Source organism: Eschrichtius robustus, chromosome 3 (assembly GCF_028021215.1).
Source record: "Eschrichtius robustus isolate mEscRob2 chromosome 3, mEscRob2.pri, whole genome shotgun sequence".
Taxonomy (NCBI): Eukaryota; Metazoa; Chordata; class Mammalia; order Artiodactyla; family Eschrichtiidae; genus Eschrichtius; species Eschrichtius robustus.
In genome coordinates, this window is record NC_090826.1 from 114,330,654 (window position 1) to 114,347,472 (window position 16,819).

The window sequence follows — 16,819 nt, forward strand, 5'->3', positions numbered from 1 at the left end:
GGATCGAACCCAGGTCCGCTGCATTGGGAGCGGGAAGTCTTTCCCATTGGACCGCCAGGGAAGTCCCACACCCTACTTCTTCTGCAAACTTTAAAAGAAACTTTCCCAGGTGTTTATGGGGGAAACTGTGTTAAACAGTGGCTGGGCAGAAGTAGAATACTGGGCACAGTATTCTGTGACTTTGCCCTCATGTAGAATTTTAGATATCTCTAACAGACTGAGAATGGAGAAGGCTGGCATACCTTACCTCAGTCTGAAAAGTGGATTTGGAAATCATTTGCATTCCCTTTCCCATTCCCCTGCACCATCAGTTAACCAACACACCCCCAAAGAATCAGTCAAAATCCAATGTAGTAATCAACGGGTTTTATTTTCCTAGAACTGAAATCATCTACGGTTCTCAGAGCTAAACTTCCAAAGCTACAGTCAGCAATTTTTCATCAGAGCCCAAGGGAGGGGGGCAAGGGTGAAAGAGACAAGAGACGGAATAGCCAAATAGACCACTAGAAAGAGGTTGGGAGAGGGCGCTTATTTCCCTCTGGCCTCTCAGTGGGTTACAAATTGGATCTGGTGACAACACTGAGGGGACCAGGTGAGGGTATGTGGATGGGAAATGACACCAGAAGGAACACCAAAGCCCCAACTACAACAAGAAAAGTCATCAAGCCCCAAACAGAAGGGGAGCCTCCAAGTGCACCTCAGAAATGGGGGCAACAGTGGGGAAGAAAGGAGCAGAGTGGGGGGCACACAAAGGGATGGGGGGGGGTCTTTAAAATTTTTTTTTTTGTAATTTTCTTTTATTAAAAACATCTCCTAAAAAATGTGTCTTTTCCTTTATGTCTGGGTGACGTATGTGACTGTAGGCTGGCCTTGAGCACTGTGGGGAGAGGGAAAAGGGCAGCTAAGGGTCTCCCCAGGGCATCCCATCTCTGGCCTGAGGTCTAAAGGTGGATGGATACTCCTCAACACTCCCATCCGAGCTGGGTGAAGTCAACCCTTCAGATCTCAGGCCCTTGACTCAAAGAACTTGGAAGACCCCAAATCTTTTGATGATAAACTGTAACTCCCATAACACCTAGGGTTGGCGTAAGAGAATGGGCATTGTCAACCATCCAGGATTTATGGAAGGGAGCCCCTCTCCCACAAGCTGTCCCATTTTCCCTGAATCCAGGTAGCTGGGAGAACAGGTGTGGGAGGAAGGGACAGGATGCCATCCTCTTGCCCACTCCCCCACCCCAATTTGAAGATTGCCCCTCCCAGGCCCCAGAAGCCCACCGTGCTACTTATTCTCCATCCCTTCCACTCATAGCCCTGATCCCAACCAACCCAGAGGTCTAGAATGCCCGGGGAAGGGCGAGAGGGGCGTCAGAAGATGGAAATAGCCGGTCCAGGCCCTAACAAATACACTGGGAAACAGCTCCAGGCAGGGAGCGACACAGTGGCCTCATCTCATCCCACAGAGCAGAAGACATGGACCTGACTCAGGTCACAGGGGTGTGGGGACATGGAGGTGAGGGCCAGGTGGCCTGCCCCATCCGGGTCAATCTCCAGGGTCTGAGCTCAGAAGGGGGAGAGTGAGTGGAAGAGGAGAGTGGGTTGGGGTGGGGAAGGGGTTCCCAGTTTGCAGGCCATGGCCAGTTTCCCCAGTAGCACCCAGACAGCAGCAGGAACGGGGCGGGGGCTCCTCTTGAAACATTGGTGGCTACAGGCTGCGGGGGAGGGTTGGAGGGGAGAAGGGTTAATGGTGTGGCCAGCCAGTGCCGGTCTCCTGGGAGAGCCCACCCTGCCTCCCTAGAGGCTGACTGCGACAGGCCCTCCTCCTCCTCCTCCTCCTCTCAGCAGGTGGCTGGGCCCTCCCAGCCCAGCTGCCAAGGGGCAGGGGGCTCACTCACCTCTCATGATCTCTGATGCCCGGGGCCTCAGCATCTTCCTTGGCAGCCTCTTCCTCTTCTTCCTCCTCTTCTTCCTCCTGAGGAGGCCCCCGGCCAGAGCCTGGCTCAGAGGGGGTGCTGTTCTTCTCCGCCTCCACTGGAACGGGCCTCTCACCCTCCAAGGTGGCCCCTTCCTTCTCCTCCCCTTCGGGGTCTTCTGTCTCCTTGGGACGTTTGGGGGAGTCCTGGGCAGGGTTAGCAGAGATGAGGTGGGCTGAGGCTCGAGGGGGAGGACACCAGCCTCCCCCTCCTTTCCCCAGAGGCTCTCCTTCCTAGGCAGACCCACAGTCCTCCAGCCCTCTGCTAGCTGAGATGTCTCCTGTGTCCCATCTTCTCAGCAAGGGACTCCCCAAGACTAGGGGCCGAGTCTGTCTCTCAGACGGGCACTCCCTGAAAAACTCGTAACTTCCCTCCTCAGCCTGGGAGCCTTGCTCCCGGGCCCCAGGCAGGGGGCAGTTACCTCCAGCAGGTCTCCTGCTCTCCTCTTCAGCGCCCCCTTCTCATTCTTCTCCTTGGTCGGCTCATCAATGACCAGCTTCCCTTCCTCATCACTGCTACCTTCGGCATTCCCCTTCTTATCGCCATCACCCTCGGTGGCTTCGGGCTCGGGCTCTTCCACACAGCTCTTTTTCTGGGCGGACTGCGGCGGAGACAGCAGAGGCTGAGTGGCACCAGCGACTGCCACGCTGGGCCCCCTCCCCAGACCCCTCCCTCGGCCACTCACTCCTTCCTTCTCCCACCTCTCCCCCGCCCCCACCCAGGTGCCCAGTCTCACAAGTGATTTGAGACCCACCTCTGTCGGATTAGCCCCGGGGTAAACCCACTGGCCGGGCAGGCAGGGCTCTGTGCAGGAGGGGGGAGGGCTGGAGCAGGAGGCAAAACCTCGGGTCAACTTCTCCCAAAGGGAGCTGGGACCCTTTCCCCGCCAACCCCCGCCCCCCACCCTCCCGCCTCATCCTGCCCGGCTCACGAGCACCTCCTCCTGGAAGCCTTTGTGGAAAGAGTTAAGGCCACATCCTATACTCACACTGGGCCTGCCAAAGGCCTGTCCCCACTTACCGCCTCCATCCTGTTCTTGCCCCCCCAGGCGCTGTCTAACAGGTGGCCCCTGACCACAGCTACATCACACACCCGGAACCCCTTCCCCTCTGCAGAAAGCCTCCCCCAAGCCCCCACCCCACGAGCTCCTACTCTGAAAGCCCTGGTGTTGGTGTCTGAGCCCCCCGTTCCTGAAGCATCACATGTGGGCCCAGGGGCTCCCGGCACCTATGGCCACACCTGCTTTCCAGGAGGTCTCTGGGGCGGATGGCAGCTCACCTGGTAGCCAGAAGCCTTGACGGTAGGGTTGTTCTCGATCTCCCACAGCCCCTCGCTGAACCCTTTCCGTTTGTTGGGCTTGCCAAACTTCTCCTTGGACTCCTCGTAAGGGAAGAGGTCTTTGGGGCCCAGGAATGCCCTGGTGAGAGATGGGAGACTGTGCTCTCGAGTCCCTCACTGCATCTGAGCTGCGCAGCCCGATAGGGAAGGCGTGCCGTCACCACTGCTCTTTCCCCAAAGTGGTCCCCCCGTGGCCCTCCCCACCTCTGCCCCCTCACTCACGTCTCGTGTGTCCCGAAAAAAAAGACTTGGTATTTGTTGGCTGTTGATTTCACGGCAGCCTCAGGCATCTCGTCAATCTGAGAGCAAGATGAGTAAAGTGAGCGTGAGCTGGAGTCTTGAGGTCACAAATTTGGGGCCGGAGGGTAGGGGTTAAGGGGCTGATCTCTAAAGCACATCTGTGAAAACTCAGACTGAGAGGGACCCAGGAGTTCACCAAAGGGGTTTCTGAACCATTTTTAGCAGTGTAACTTTGTTCAAAAGAAGTCAGGCATAAAAGCCCAGCAGGATCCCCGCCTCTCTTTCACAAACCAAACAGCATCCATAAACAGATCCTGTCCATAAAGCTCCACGTCTTTGCCGTCACCCTGGTCCAACCACCGTCCCCTCTTGCCTGGACTAAAGCCACAGCCTCCCTCTCTTCTCTCAGCCTCCATTCTTGCCCCACTACAAGCCATTCTCCACACTGCAGCCAGAGGGGGCCTTTCCAAGTGCGGGTCTGAGCATTCCATTCCCCCTGCTAGAAACCTTTCGGTGGCTTCTCAGGACTCTAGGGCCCACCTGTTCACCGTTCTCCGTGATGTCAAAGTCTGAATTCCAATGCTGCCAACAGTATTTGTATGAGCTTGGCAACTGACAGAACCTCAATTTTCTCAACTATAGAATGGAGATGGTCATAGTACTTAAGCCATAGCGCTGTAAGGATTAAATGACCATAACGCAGTACGATCCCGCATCACGTGCTTGCTATCATCATCCTCTCCCCACCACACTGCCCTTCTGCTCTCTGCTCCAGCCACACTGATCTTTCAGTCTCCTATACGAACTCCTGATCAGCCTTCCAACCTCAGCCCCATCATCACTTCCTCCAGAAAGCTTCCCCATCTCTCCCAACCTGGTCGGCTTCCCAGATAAAACTCTCAGCACCTCTCCTTCACAGTGCTTTTCACAATTCCAATTTTACGGTTCTTCATATTACCATTTGATTAATGTCTACGTGGACTATACCTGCCCCGAGAACAGAGAGGTCTGTTTTTGTAAGTCCAGCACAGTGCCTAGCACCCAGTGGGTGCACAGTGAAGATATGCTGAATGACTCTGTGAAACAGACAAAAGCAGCCTGCTCTGACTGAAGTGGAGAGGTGAGGCCAAGGGGCTGCCTATTCAATATCCCCCATCAGCAGCAGCTCCAAAAGACTTCTGGGGAACTCTGAAAGTCATGTGATGCAGTCCGACTCTCTCATTTTACAGACAAGGAAACTGAGGCCCAGAAAAGAAAAGTGATTTGCCAAGATGACAGGACAAGTTAGTGAGGGCCAGATTTCAGACCAGAGCTCCGTACTTGATCCTCTGCCTCAAATGTCCTGGGGGCATAAGGGATGCTGTGGTGGAGAAGGTGCCGAGGTCCGTCAGGGAAATGGTGAGAGGCAGTGGCCCAGATAGCCTCTCCCAGATCAGGCCCTGGAAGCCCAGGCCAAGCTGAGCTGGGGAGGAGGGGGTGTGGGGGACGGGGGAAGAGGACTACAACTCCCAGCAACACTTGCAGCAGCCCTAGCGGCCGGGCTTCCCACCGGACAGAGGCCAGGTGGCCATGTTGGCTGGGGCCCGGGGTGCAGATAGGAAAGAGACAGACAGGCCAAGGCAGTGATTAAACACACAGAGACTAGGACAGAATGCCTGACTGGGGGCCTGGGGAGACAGGGAGGCTAGGTGGATGGAAATAAGCTGAGACACACCCAGGAGATGGGGTGGAACCTGAGCAAGAATCTGAGGGGCATCTTGCTCCAGACATGGAGTCTTCAAGCTCCTGAGCACCTCCCCCCTTGCCCTGTGGCCTCTGGGGACAGAGGTCCAGCCCCTCCCCCCCAGGAAGGCCCAGCACAAACTGGGCCCTCCCCACAACCGGGAGACACTGGGGTGTGAGAGCTGGGGGTGGAAAGGCACGCTGTCCCCCACCCCAGCTCAATCCCCATCGCCATGACAACCCAACCCCGCCCCCGGGGCCACTCAGCAACCAGGAATGTGACTGCCCCTCCCCCCCAGGCCCTCTCTCCAGATTGGGGAGGAGGGGACACTAACACACACCCCACCCCCAAGCCTGGAGTCTGGCACCTGGGTCCCTGGCTGTGCCTGAAACCACAGCTAGGGCTGAGGGCTGGGGGCCCTTCTCTGGAAGCCAGAGCTGGGGTGTGGGCAAAGGAGGAGCCAGTCCTCTGCCAGGATACCTGGGTCCTGTTGCTAGCTCCCCACCCTCCTTTCAGCGGGGGAAGCAAAAAATAAAATGAGGGGCTCCAGGGCTTAGAGATCCCAGGAGACAGGCATAGGACAATAATAGCAAAAGCTCTTTCCTAGGCCTCTTCTTGGTGGATCTTTGTGCACCAGGAAAGAGGGCAGGGGGTGGGGGGCTGGGGGGAATATCTAAGGGTCCCAGCTGGGAACTACTTTGGGCTCTGCATTTTCAGTGCCACACTTGAGCCAGGACATTAACAGGCTTGTAGGAAACATATGATGAAAAGGGAGAAACTGAGGCTCAGGGAAGGGGGGGTGGTGAGTGAAGGGGTGAGAAACAGGAGACATGAGGTCCTCTCAAGGAGCTCAGACCAGGCAAAGCAGCGCTCTGCCCATCAGTCTCTTTCCCGTGGGAAGCAAACTCAAAGAGAGGTAGCTGAACGCTGTGACAGGGGATCCAGGAGGCCACCAGCTGCCCAGTCTCAGGGGCGGGGGAGAAACCAAAGAATGGATGGGAATTAAAAATAGACAGAACGGGACACACCACATATACCCGCCCTGCTGACTTCTAGCCAGATAAAGGGTAGGTCGAGAGGAAAGAGGGAGGCCAGGGGCCTGGGCAGATGGGCATCTACCTCCAAAGCATAAAGACACCCCAATCCCACCTCACCTCGAGTGTAGGCACCCGAGGGGGAAGGGCCAGGAGAGGCGTGCTCTTTTTACTTAATGGAATTCCCAACCCCTCACCCCAAAAAGGGGAGACATTCCTTCTCTAGTGGACCCTTCATCCTTCAAGCCACAAAGGAAATGTCTTTCTGCATTTGGAAGTGAAGGGAGGTTCTTCGTCGACGACGACGACATAGAGGATATGAGGTCTCGGGAGGTCTGTACTCCCAATACAGACATGTGTCTCCCAGGCGGTGCCTTTATATCCAGGTTGTGACTCAGAACAAGTGAGTCAAAGCTAAGTGGGTCAGGGTGGGGCCAGATGAGTGCTGGGTACCCCACTGCACCTCCTCCACTGGCCAACAGGGGAGGGGGCTCTGCTACTTCTCAGCCATTCCAGGAATCCTGGCAAGTTACTTCCCCTCGGCTGGGGCTCATCCACTCCCACCCCCCCCCTCCCCCGGCCCTCTGCCCTCTGCATGTGCCTCATTCCATCACACAGGCCTGAGCACAAGAAGTCCCATCCTCCCAGAGCCCAGGACACCTTCTAAGGCCTGAAGTACCCAGGTGAGGAGTGGGGAGAGAGGACTGAACACCTCTCCCCCAGCCTCATACCAAATCCAGGCCCAGGGGCGCCAGCTCAGCACACAGAAAGGCAGCAGAGAAGGTTAAGCCCACCCTGACTGCCAGCCAGGGTTCTGACCACCACACCCAAGGCCCAGGCCCAACCTGACCCAGGAATCGTAAAATCTGGGGCAGGAGACAGTTGGGGCCAGGAAAGTGTGGCAAGCCCAAGAGGCAGAAAAGAGAAGGTGGTGCCTGGATGTGGGGGAAGGGCAGAGGGAGGACAGATGGGCGAGGCCCTCTGGCTGCTCAGGTTTTCTGGGACTGTGAAACAGGAAGTGGAGAGAGGAGGAAGGAACCTAAGGGGGAAAATCCCTGAGTCTTGGAGGTTAATTGTTAAGTGCTTGGAGATCCCCCAGGAAGTCAGGCAGGAGGAAGAGGAAAGGAGAAGGTTAAGATGGAGTCACACCATCCTTCCAGGCAGGTCGTGCCTACCACGTGGTCCCTCTGGCTGAACTCTCCAAGCACTGGGCTGTTCCAGTCTCACCCAGAGTCAGCCATCCTCCCCAGAAGCAGGGGCTGAGGAAGGAAAGCCCACACAGTGGCCTTCACCATGGCTGAGGACTCTGGTTGCCTATTAGATGGAGCAGTCAGCAAGGCCCCCCTACTCCTCCTCCATCTCAGGAGGAGCCAGGCCCCGTCAGGCTCTGCCACTCAAAAGACTAAGACAGCACCCGAGGATGGTGAGGAGACACAGATTTGTCTGCTCTTTCGGTGCTCAAGGAGAATGTATTTGGAAGATAACAACCTTGGGTGTACCACTCCCTCCAATTTTCAGAATCAAGACCCAGAGCACAGGCAAAGGGTGGGGTCCTATCTCTTTGGGATCCAGTCTGATCTCCCTCCCCGAACCCGAACTTTATCTAAAGGGCCCAGGCCTCAACAGAGCAAGAGACTGCCTCCCTGTCCTGCCCTTCTGTCCTGGAGGCCCAGGGTGAACAGAGGAAATGGACAGCATCCCCAGTCCCAGGCGCTGCCCTCACTCCAAAGGCTACCAGAAACCTGAAGGTCTTCTTCACAGGGGCCAATGTGGGTCTGCATGGGCCCCCCTTTCTCTCTTCCCTGCAGCCTGAAGGGGTTCCCTACGACCCCCATTCCAGCTGAGCCCCCTCCCCAGTCCCCAGTCTCTGGACTTTGTCCCACCCCCAGGAGGTAGGAGCAGTAGAAACCTGTGTTCAGTTCTTGCCCTGCCCACCAGAACCTTGGCATCTGGACCAAGAAGCCAGATGGATCAAAGGTGCAGGGTAAAGTACATGAGTGTTCACACACCACATACATACATGCACACACAAGGCTGTCTGTGGCTGCTTCCTCACATTGCCCCCCACCCCCCAAACCCAAGTCCCCTAGGAGGCCCTGGAGGCTGGGAGAGCCCTGCTTCACTCTGTACTTCACTCCCGTTCCAGAGGCCAGACATCTAGAAGTTTCAGGGAACAAGGAGCTCAAGGCATATGGGATTAGGTATATTCCTCAGGAGAGGGTACTGAGTGAGGAAGGGTCTCCTGGACTTTCTCGGAGTGGCCCTAAAGTTGGTCTGGACACTCTGAACAGGACCCAAGGGAGCCTGGGGCAACTTCCCAAGCTCAGAGCAGGGTCTGGCCCAGATGAAGACACAAACTCATGTGGAAAAGAGCAACCCACAGCCATAAGGCAGTTCTGCATTTGGCCCCCTTGTCCAGAAGACTCCCTCTACTCCTCTCTGCCCTTGGATTACACTCTACAGGAGTCCTGTACTCTAGGGCCGATACCAAAGGCCTCTCTCTACACCAACGTTGAAATAAAGTGCCAGAGACACTGTCCCCTGTGACACCCCCAACCTCCTCCAGCACCCTCTGGCAACCTCCCTTACTCCTTACTTCACCTGTCTCAGTTCTTAGGGGAAACATGATGAATGCGCCAGGCTGGGCATTTGGGCCCCACCCTCCCACCTGGCCAGGTGCTGGGGGGGTGGGGAGGGTGGGCGCCTCACATTGGCGGGCTGAATCAACCACATGGCAGACTGGGCCGTTCTGGCGGGAGAGGCTCAGAAATGGGGAGGAGAAGCAACTCGGGTTCCCCCCACCTCCACTGAGAGGCAGGGCAGTCTGGACTGGACTTCCCAATCCCAACAAGGGCTCTGCCACCCTCAGTCCCCAGTCTGAGTCGGCAGCATACGAAGAAATATTTTTGTGGGGCTGAGGAGTGAAGGGTACTAGCCGGTAATTTCCAAACTAGACGGATCCCCTCTTCTGCCGCCCCCCAACGATTCCTCGACCCTCCCAACTTCAGACCTCTTACGGATGCCCCAAACCAAAGTTTTCTAGAAGCGAACTCCGCCTCCATCTAGCCTTTCAGGGCTGAGATCCTTCTTAACCATCTAATCTAGGAAGAGGAGAGTTTGAACTGGGGGTAACAATCAGTGAAGAAACTGGGGGTCCCTGAAGGGGTCCCTGAAGGGGGTAGCGGTGGCGCCTGGGGGGGTGGGTGGGAGGAGTTACACTGCTGGCCCAAACCCAGGCAGCGCGCCCGAAACCGCTGGGAGTATGGGGGCTGGGGGCGGAACTGAGCACGCGGAGCCGGGGGCCGGGAAGTGACCGGCGCCCTCAGATCCCCACGCCGCGCACACGCCACCACGCGCGGACGCCGTGTGGCCAGGTGTTCGCCGCTGCCGCCGCCACCACCCCCACCACCCCGCCTCCACCATTATATAACCGGCGGGTGGGCTTGAGTCGCTCGGGAAAGATTCGGGGACTCAGACGCCCCACACCCCCACCCCCTCCGCGCGGAGCGCTCTTGCCCTCCCGGGTGTTATGCAACCCAAGTCTGGAGGTGGATAGGGGGCGGCGGGCCGCCCTGCTCACCCGGGCCGGCCAGTGTGGGTAGCCCTTCATCTTGGCGAACACCAGGTCCCCGCATTTGTACTCCTTCTGTCGGTTGGATCGCGACATGGCGGGGCTCCGGGCGCCCCGGGCTCCGCGCCGGGCCGGAAAGCGCGAGCCCAAGTTTGCGCGTGCGGCGGTGGCGGCGCCGCTCCGCTCCGGCCCTCGCGCGGCCCCCGCCTCGATGGTGGCCCCCGGCCCGGGCTCCGGCGCGGCCACGGCGTCTCCGCCCGCGCGCCGCACGGACGGGGCGGGCGCGGATCGGGGGCAACGCTCCGGCGCGATGGGTGCGCGCTCGTGCAGTTGTTTGTGTTTGAAATTCAATTGCTCCCTCCGCTGCGCGAGGCCTCTTCCTCCACCCCCCTCCCGGTCCCCACTCCTCCTCCTCCCTCCTCCCTTTCTCACTCCTCCTCCTCCCTCCTCCGCGCTCCCTCCCGCGGCGGTTTGATGAGTGCGGCTTCTTGACGCCCTGTGCCTGCCACTGCCCGGCGCCCAACCTGGAGCCGCCTGGCGGTGCGCGGCGACACAGGCGTGAGGAGCCGATTGCCGAGCAAGCCGAGTAGGCTTTGTGTGCCCGCTGTCGGTGGGTGCCCGCCCGCCCGGGAGGAGCTGGCGCCCGGCAGGACGGAGCGGCCTGGCGCCCCTCCCCCGGCCCCGCGGGTCGCTCCCAACTGCGGCTTCGGCGCTGCCAACTGTCGACGTTTAGGCGCAGTGTCTCCCTGCCCTCGGCTCCATCCCTATCCACGAATGTTTGCTCGGCACCCAGTGCATGGCAGCGTGCTGGGCGCCGGGGCGAGGGCTGGGCACCGCGCCCCTGAGCGCACAGAGGTTTGGCCTGGACCTCGACGTGCTTACAGTCTGTGGGGTGGCTCCTGAAACGTCGGGGACTGCGCCCTACGACGGCCTTTGTGGAATTCGGTATCGAGGAAGCTTCGGAGGGGTTGTGGCACAAAGTGGCCACGTTCCATGTGCATTAGACAGGTCTCGGTTCTCTGCTACTTCCTGGCAAAAGAGATCTGGGCTTTACCACCAGTTAAGCCCTCACAGATGAGCTCTGTTCTAGTGGGAAGAGACAGTAGAATGCCAGTAAATCCCAAACCATCGATAAAACGTGAAGTCACTAGCTCTCTTGGGGCGGTGAGAGTGGGGGAAAATCTGGGAAGGCTTCACAAAGTGGTGACTTTTGAGTTGGGCCTTAAAGGACGAATGTGATCTTGCCGGATTCCGGAGACTACATTTTAGACTAGGTTATATGTTAAGAACTGATAGAGCCAAAACTTGAATTCACGTCGCTTACCATTAAGCCAAACAAGACTTTGCCGTAATTACATCTTTGATTTGCTGTCACTCTGCTGATCTTGGGTTTGCCGAAATTCCAGACACCTATGGTAACTTAGAAATAAGCTGTTTGGATCTTAAGTTATAGTATGTCCAGATCCTTAAAATTTTGCAACAAAATATTCTAGGTTTGAAGAGATAAAATATGTGTGTTTTTCTTCCAAGTTTCCTGATCCTACTTCAAAGCATATGCAGTCTCCCTGAAAAAGGAAGTGCAGGATGAAGCCAAAAGGCCCAGATCCACATCCTACCCTGCTGTTCACTAGTCATGAGAACTTGGGCTACCCCCTGAGCCTCAGTTTCTTCAACTGTGAGATGGGATCACATTACTTTCCTGCCAACATCACAGACATGGAAGGGCTGCTTATCATTAGCCGAGGCCTGATCTTGCACCCTACAGACCTTCATATCAGTTGGTTGTCCTTATGTCCATGGCAATGCATTTCACAATTTTTGCTTTTATCAAATGTGGCCTCTCAGCATAATCCCACCTTGTGATAGGAGTCCTCTGGCCCTGTCCACAGGCACTCCAGGCCCCAGGCTGCTGGCACAGCGGGGCACTCTGCAAGGTCCTCATGCATGCCCTCAGCCACAGACTTGTCGATTTGTTTCAATAGCAAATCCAAACTTGTTGCAACAGAGCAGCTAGATCCCAGTTGGTGTTTACTCTACCATGCATTCCAGTTTGAAATGCAGTCAGTGTGATAGTCCAGATTCTGTCAGGCTAATACCCTTCTTTGTTGTTCTTATTGTTGTTAGGAGAGAATCTTGTCACAAGTTCTTAGAAATGTTTCAGTAAATCCAGTGTCACAATTGGTTTCCTTTATTTAGTGTTCAGGCCAGTATTATAGATATGCCATTTCAGTGCAACAAACATGTTTTTTCAACTATTTTCCAATTTAGCACACCCCAATTTAGTTTAAACCAAAGACTCCTATCCATTTCTCCACTTTGTTGCATGGAGATGGCAATAAGGCTTCTTAAATTCTTTTTGCAACAAATCTCTTGGGCCTGTCATTCAGTCTGCCATGCAGATGCTGGTTGCAATAAAACAACCAAGGTTCCCTTTGTTGCAGTAATCTCCCAGGCCTTGGTTGCAATTTAATATCCAAGTTCTCCTTACAATAACATCATCAACCAATTCACAGCTGCCCCTAAAAACCAAGCCAAGAGCCACAGAGGGTCAGTTACACGGGCGGGCATAAACCTGCTTCCCCTGGGATTCAGGTCTAACTTAGCGCTTTGCAGACTTTAATGTGCAAATGAATCACCTGGGGATCCTCTTAGAAAGCAGATTCTAACTCAGTAGGTGTGGGGTGCCCACATTTCTATTTCATCACCCAAGGTGCTGCTGCTTTGGACCTCCATTTGATTAGTAAGGTCTAAAACACTCCGTCACAGGCCTCCGACTGCTAGTCCAGCTTGGAACCAATTCACAGATGTCTCAGTGAAATGATTCCTTTGATGCTGGTGCTTGATTCTACATTTGTGTGGGAGGGAGGTCAAGACAGACAGTGGACTTGGGGCCCTAGAGCAGAGAAGGCTTGAGGGTGCAGATCTGGCTCTAGGGTTCTGAAGCGAGTCTGGAGGAGCAAGGTCAGGGAAGATGGTGGCGGACTTCTTTCTGTTCATGTCAGGAAGAAGGAGGAACTGGCACAGCAGTTGGGTTGTACTAGAGGCAGGGGCAATGTGGTCTAGTGGAAACAATCTGTGTTTGTTTGAAACTTGCTTTTAGCAAATGACTTAACTAGAATTTCTAAACAAAATTTTCTTCCACTGCAAAAATACTAATACAAATAGCTACCCTTATGGTGTGGTTGTAAAGTGAAAAGGAGATCATCTGAGTGAAAACCTTACCTGCTCATTAGGTTCAAAGGAAATGTCAGCTTCCTTCCCTTTAACTCCTAAGAGAGAGTCGAGGGGTTTGGCTCCGGTCCCAGCCCTCAACGCTGTGTGACCTGCTCCCATTACTACTTCTTGGGCCTGGTTATTTACCCCTTCTGGAAAATGGAGGAGAGAAGGATGGGTAGTTTAGACCAGTGGTTTTCAAAACCGCCTCCATTGGCCCCTCTCACTGGTGCCTCCCAAAATAAAAAAGCATTCATGCTTTTATGCATTTTACAAGGAGTCAGAGTGGTTAAGAGTCAGAGATAACAGGGTCTAAGTACCTGCTCCACCACCGTGACACACTGTATAGCTTTAGGAAACCTACTTCACTGCCCCCAGTCTCAGTTTGCATGTCTGTGAAATGGGTGAGTTTCAGTTTCTATGTCTTGTCTTCTATGTAAATGCTTGATAAAATCAGTTATCACTGTATTTATCAGATTAGATTGAGTAATATTTAGTTCAAGAAAATGGGTTACTTTGCAGTGAGCTTCTAGGTACTAGCCTTATGCGCTGGTAAAGCTGGCACTACTACAATGAATGTGGGTGTTCACATGGGCTTGGGAACTCATTTACCTGCGTTTGAGTCCCACTCCACCACTTACCAACCGTGTGACCAGACACAAGTTACTCAACCTTTCTGTGCCTCAGTTTTCCATCTGTAAAGGGGGATGTTGAGAACAGGCTTAGAACAGGTGCTTAGAACAGGCTTGTGGGATCTTAGTTCCCGGACCAGGGATTGAACCCAGGCCCTTGGCAGTGAGAATGCGGTGTCCTAACCACTGGACCACCAGGGAATTCCCTTAGCTATTTTTCTTAAAAGTGCTTATGTTTTATAACTCTTCTGTATGTATAATATCCTGTATAAGAAAAATATTTTTTTTAAAAGAGGATTCTATTTTTATTTATTATTTAATTTTTTTGGCCACCATGCAGCTTGCGGGATCTCACTTCCCCAACCAGGGACTGAACCTGGGCCACAGCAGTGAAAGCCCGGAATCCTAACCACTAGGCCACCAGGGAACTCCTGGATTCTGTTTTTTAAAAAGTGAGAATCATTGGATTCATTCTCTAAAGCTATTCTTTTAACATATCTGACTATTTAAATGTAAATTAATTAAAACTAAATATTCCCTTCTTCAGTCATATGAGCCACTCTTTAAGTATTCAGTGGCCTCATGTGGCTATTGGCTACTGTATTGGACAGAGCAGATACAGAACATTTCCATTAGCTCAGAAAGTTCTGGTGGACAGCACTGTTCCAAAGCCATGGCTTTCCATTTGAGCTGTACATTAGAGTCACTTGAAGAATTAAAAAATACTAATGCCTGGGCCAGACTCCCCAGAGTTTAGATTTAATTGGTTGACAGTGGAAGCTGTTAAAGTGTTTAGGCAAGAGAGAAACATGAGCAGAGGTGAACTTCTAGAAGCTTCATTTGGAGGCAGCACGGGTGTGGAGTGGCTTGGAGTTGCCAGGTTATGGAGAGGGTACAGCGGTAGTCTCTGCTGAGGGACGTGTGACCCCACATGTGGAAGGGGCTATGAAAGCTCCCGGGGAACTGTATTCCTGGGTTCTCTTCTCCGCTCTTCCAAGAATTATGGTGGCAACGGCTCCTTGGCTCCTTAGCCCTCAGGGAGAGAACTTCAGCCTTCATAGACCAGGAAGGAGTCAGAGCATCTCAAGATCCCCATGAGTTGTAGATGCCATTTAAAAAAACTCAGCTTAATTTTTGTATATGTAATTAATATGTGTATATGATACAAAATTTAGAAAGTCAAGAAGATAATTTAGTGAAAAGTCATCTCATGTTACCCCTCCCTATCCCTTGCCACCCCAATTTTCTTCTAAGAGGCAAAAATTTACCAATTTGTATGTATTCTTCTAGTAATATTCTCTCTATATAATTTTCAAGCAAATGCAGAGCTATCTATTTCCTTTACACAAATTATAGCATCCATATACACTGTTCTGCACTTTACTACCTTTTACTTAACAATATATCTTGGGACTCCTTCCATTTCAGTACACAAGGATTGGCCCCATTCATTTTAATGATTGCATAATAGTTCACAACATTTCTGTGTCATAAATGATGTAATCAGTCCCCTGTAGATGGATGTTTAGGTATTGTCCTTTCTTTTGATAATACCAATAATGCTGTAGTGAATAAAACTGTACCATTTCATCTCTTTCACGGGTGAGAATCCTCACCATTTTTCTCTCCCATTTGCAAGATGAAAAAGGTCATTCACAGCAACATTATTTGCAGGAGTTTGCTGACAAGTAGTGCTGGAAGTAACCTTGCTAATTATAGACAGGGGCATCTAAGGTTGAATGAGAAGCCTCCATTGTGTACAGCCACAAACCCCAGGTCTGTCTGCTTTCCCCTTGGTCCCTGAGACTTAAAGGAATGAGGTCTGGGACCAGAGTCAGGCTGACAGAATTGCTGTGGCTCTGATCGTGTCTGACCACACTTTTCAGCCCTCTCCCACCAAGGGCATTGCTCTGAGACACCAGGGACAGAGGCCGAGGGAGGAGAGGAGCCTGGGAGGTGCCTGGGTGAGGAGGGGCCAAGGGCCCTTTTCTGGAATGATAAGATTGAGCCCTAGTGGTTTCTCTGCCCCTCGCCCCTCCTCCCCACCACCGAGGGAGAGAGAGCAGCAGTTTTGGCTCTGCTGGAGGAAGCTGATTATGGCTTCTGTGGGCACAGATGGCAATGGAGGTACTGAAAGGCCACCATTTCTGCCACCACATTGCCACGGGCTTGAAGCTTCATTCATTCACTCCCACATATATTCCTAGGGCATTGGTAGGTGCTGTGCCAGGCCCTGAGGGAATGTTGGGGGCAAGGCGTAGGTTTGAAGATGAATAGGTGACTGGCAGTGAGTAGTCTGGTCTCCAGCTTTCCTCCTGGAATCTCCCTTCCCAAGCATCCTGGGGATTCCCTTCATCCCTCTCCTGTATTTTCTAAATCCTAGGTGTTTATTTTTCATGGTTAATCTCCCCTCCCCCCCTTTTTTTTTTTTGATAGAGCACATCCACTGGTAGCTTCCTGAGTAAAGGTGCTTAGAATGGAAAATTTTGGAGAACTTCTATGTCTGAAAATGTCTTTATTCTACCCTCCCACTTGATTGATAGTTTGGCTTGGTGTTGAATTCTAGGTTGGAAATATTTTTCCTTTGGAGTTTTGAAACCCTTGCACATTCTATCCTGATCCATTTTGTTGTTGTTTTGTTTTTTGGGTTTTTTTGCAGCATATTTATTTATTTATTTATTTATTATTTTTGGCTGTGTTGGGTCGTCACTGCTGTGCACAGGCTTTCTCTAGTTGCGGTGAACAGGGACTACTCTCCGTTGTGGTGCACGGGCCTCTCATTGCAGTGGCTTCTCTTGTTGCGGAGCACAGGCTCTAGGCGCGCAGGCTTCAGTAGTTGTGGCATGTGGGCTCAGTAGTTGTGGTTCATGGGCTCTAGAGCACAGGCTCAGTAGTTGCGGTGCACAGGCTTAGTTGCTCTGCGGCATGTGGGATCTTCCTGGACCAGGGCTCGAACCCGTGTCCCCTGCGTTGGCAGGCAGATTCTTTTTGTTTTGTTTTGTTTTGTTTTGTTTTGTTTTTTATTTATGGCTGTGTTGGGTCTTTGTTTCTGTGCGAGGGCTTTCTCTAGTTGTGGCGAGTGGGGGCCACTCTTCATC

At 53.3% G+C, this 16,819-nt stretch overlaps 1 protein-coding gene across 2 annotated transcripts; it reads right to left on the minus strand.

Annotated features, from left to right (window-relative positions):
* Positions 1-351: 351 nt before the first annotated feature.
* On the minus strand, positions 352-10,268 carry HDGF (heparin binding growth factor). Of its 2 annotated transcripts, none has more exons than XM_068541049.1 (6): positions 9,886-10,268; positions 3,531-3,607; positions 3,249-3,387; positions 2,392-2,571; positions 1,893-2,116; positions 352-1,709 (listed from the first exon to the last, which is right to left on the minus strand). In XM_068541049.1, exons 1-6 carry the CDS (start codon positions 9,970-9,972, stop codon positions 1,703-1,705), a joined length of 714 nt encoding a protein of 237 aa, XP_068397150.1. In that variant the 5' UTR covers positions 9,973-10,268; the 3' UTR covers positions 352-1,702. The 2 variants fall into 2 exon arrangements, with proteins under 2 accessions (XP_068397150.1, XP_068397149.1); XM_068541048.1 differs by having other exon boundaries at positions 3,249-3,405.
* Between the last annotated feature and the right edge of the window lie 6,551 nt (positions 10,269-16,819).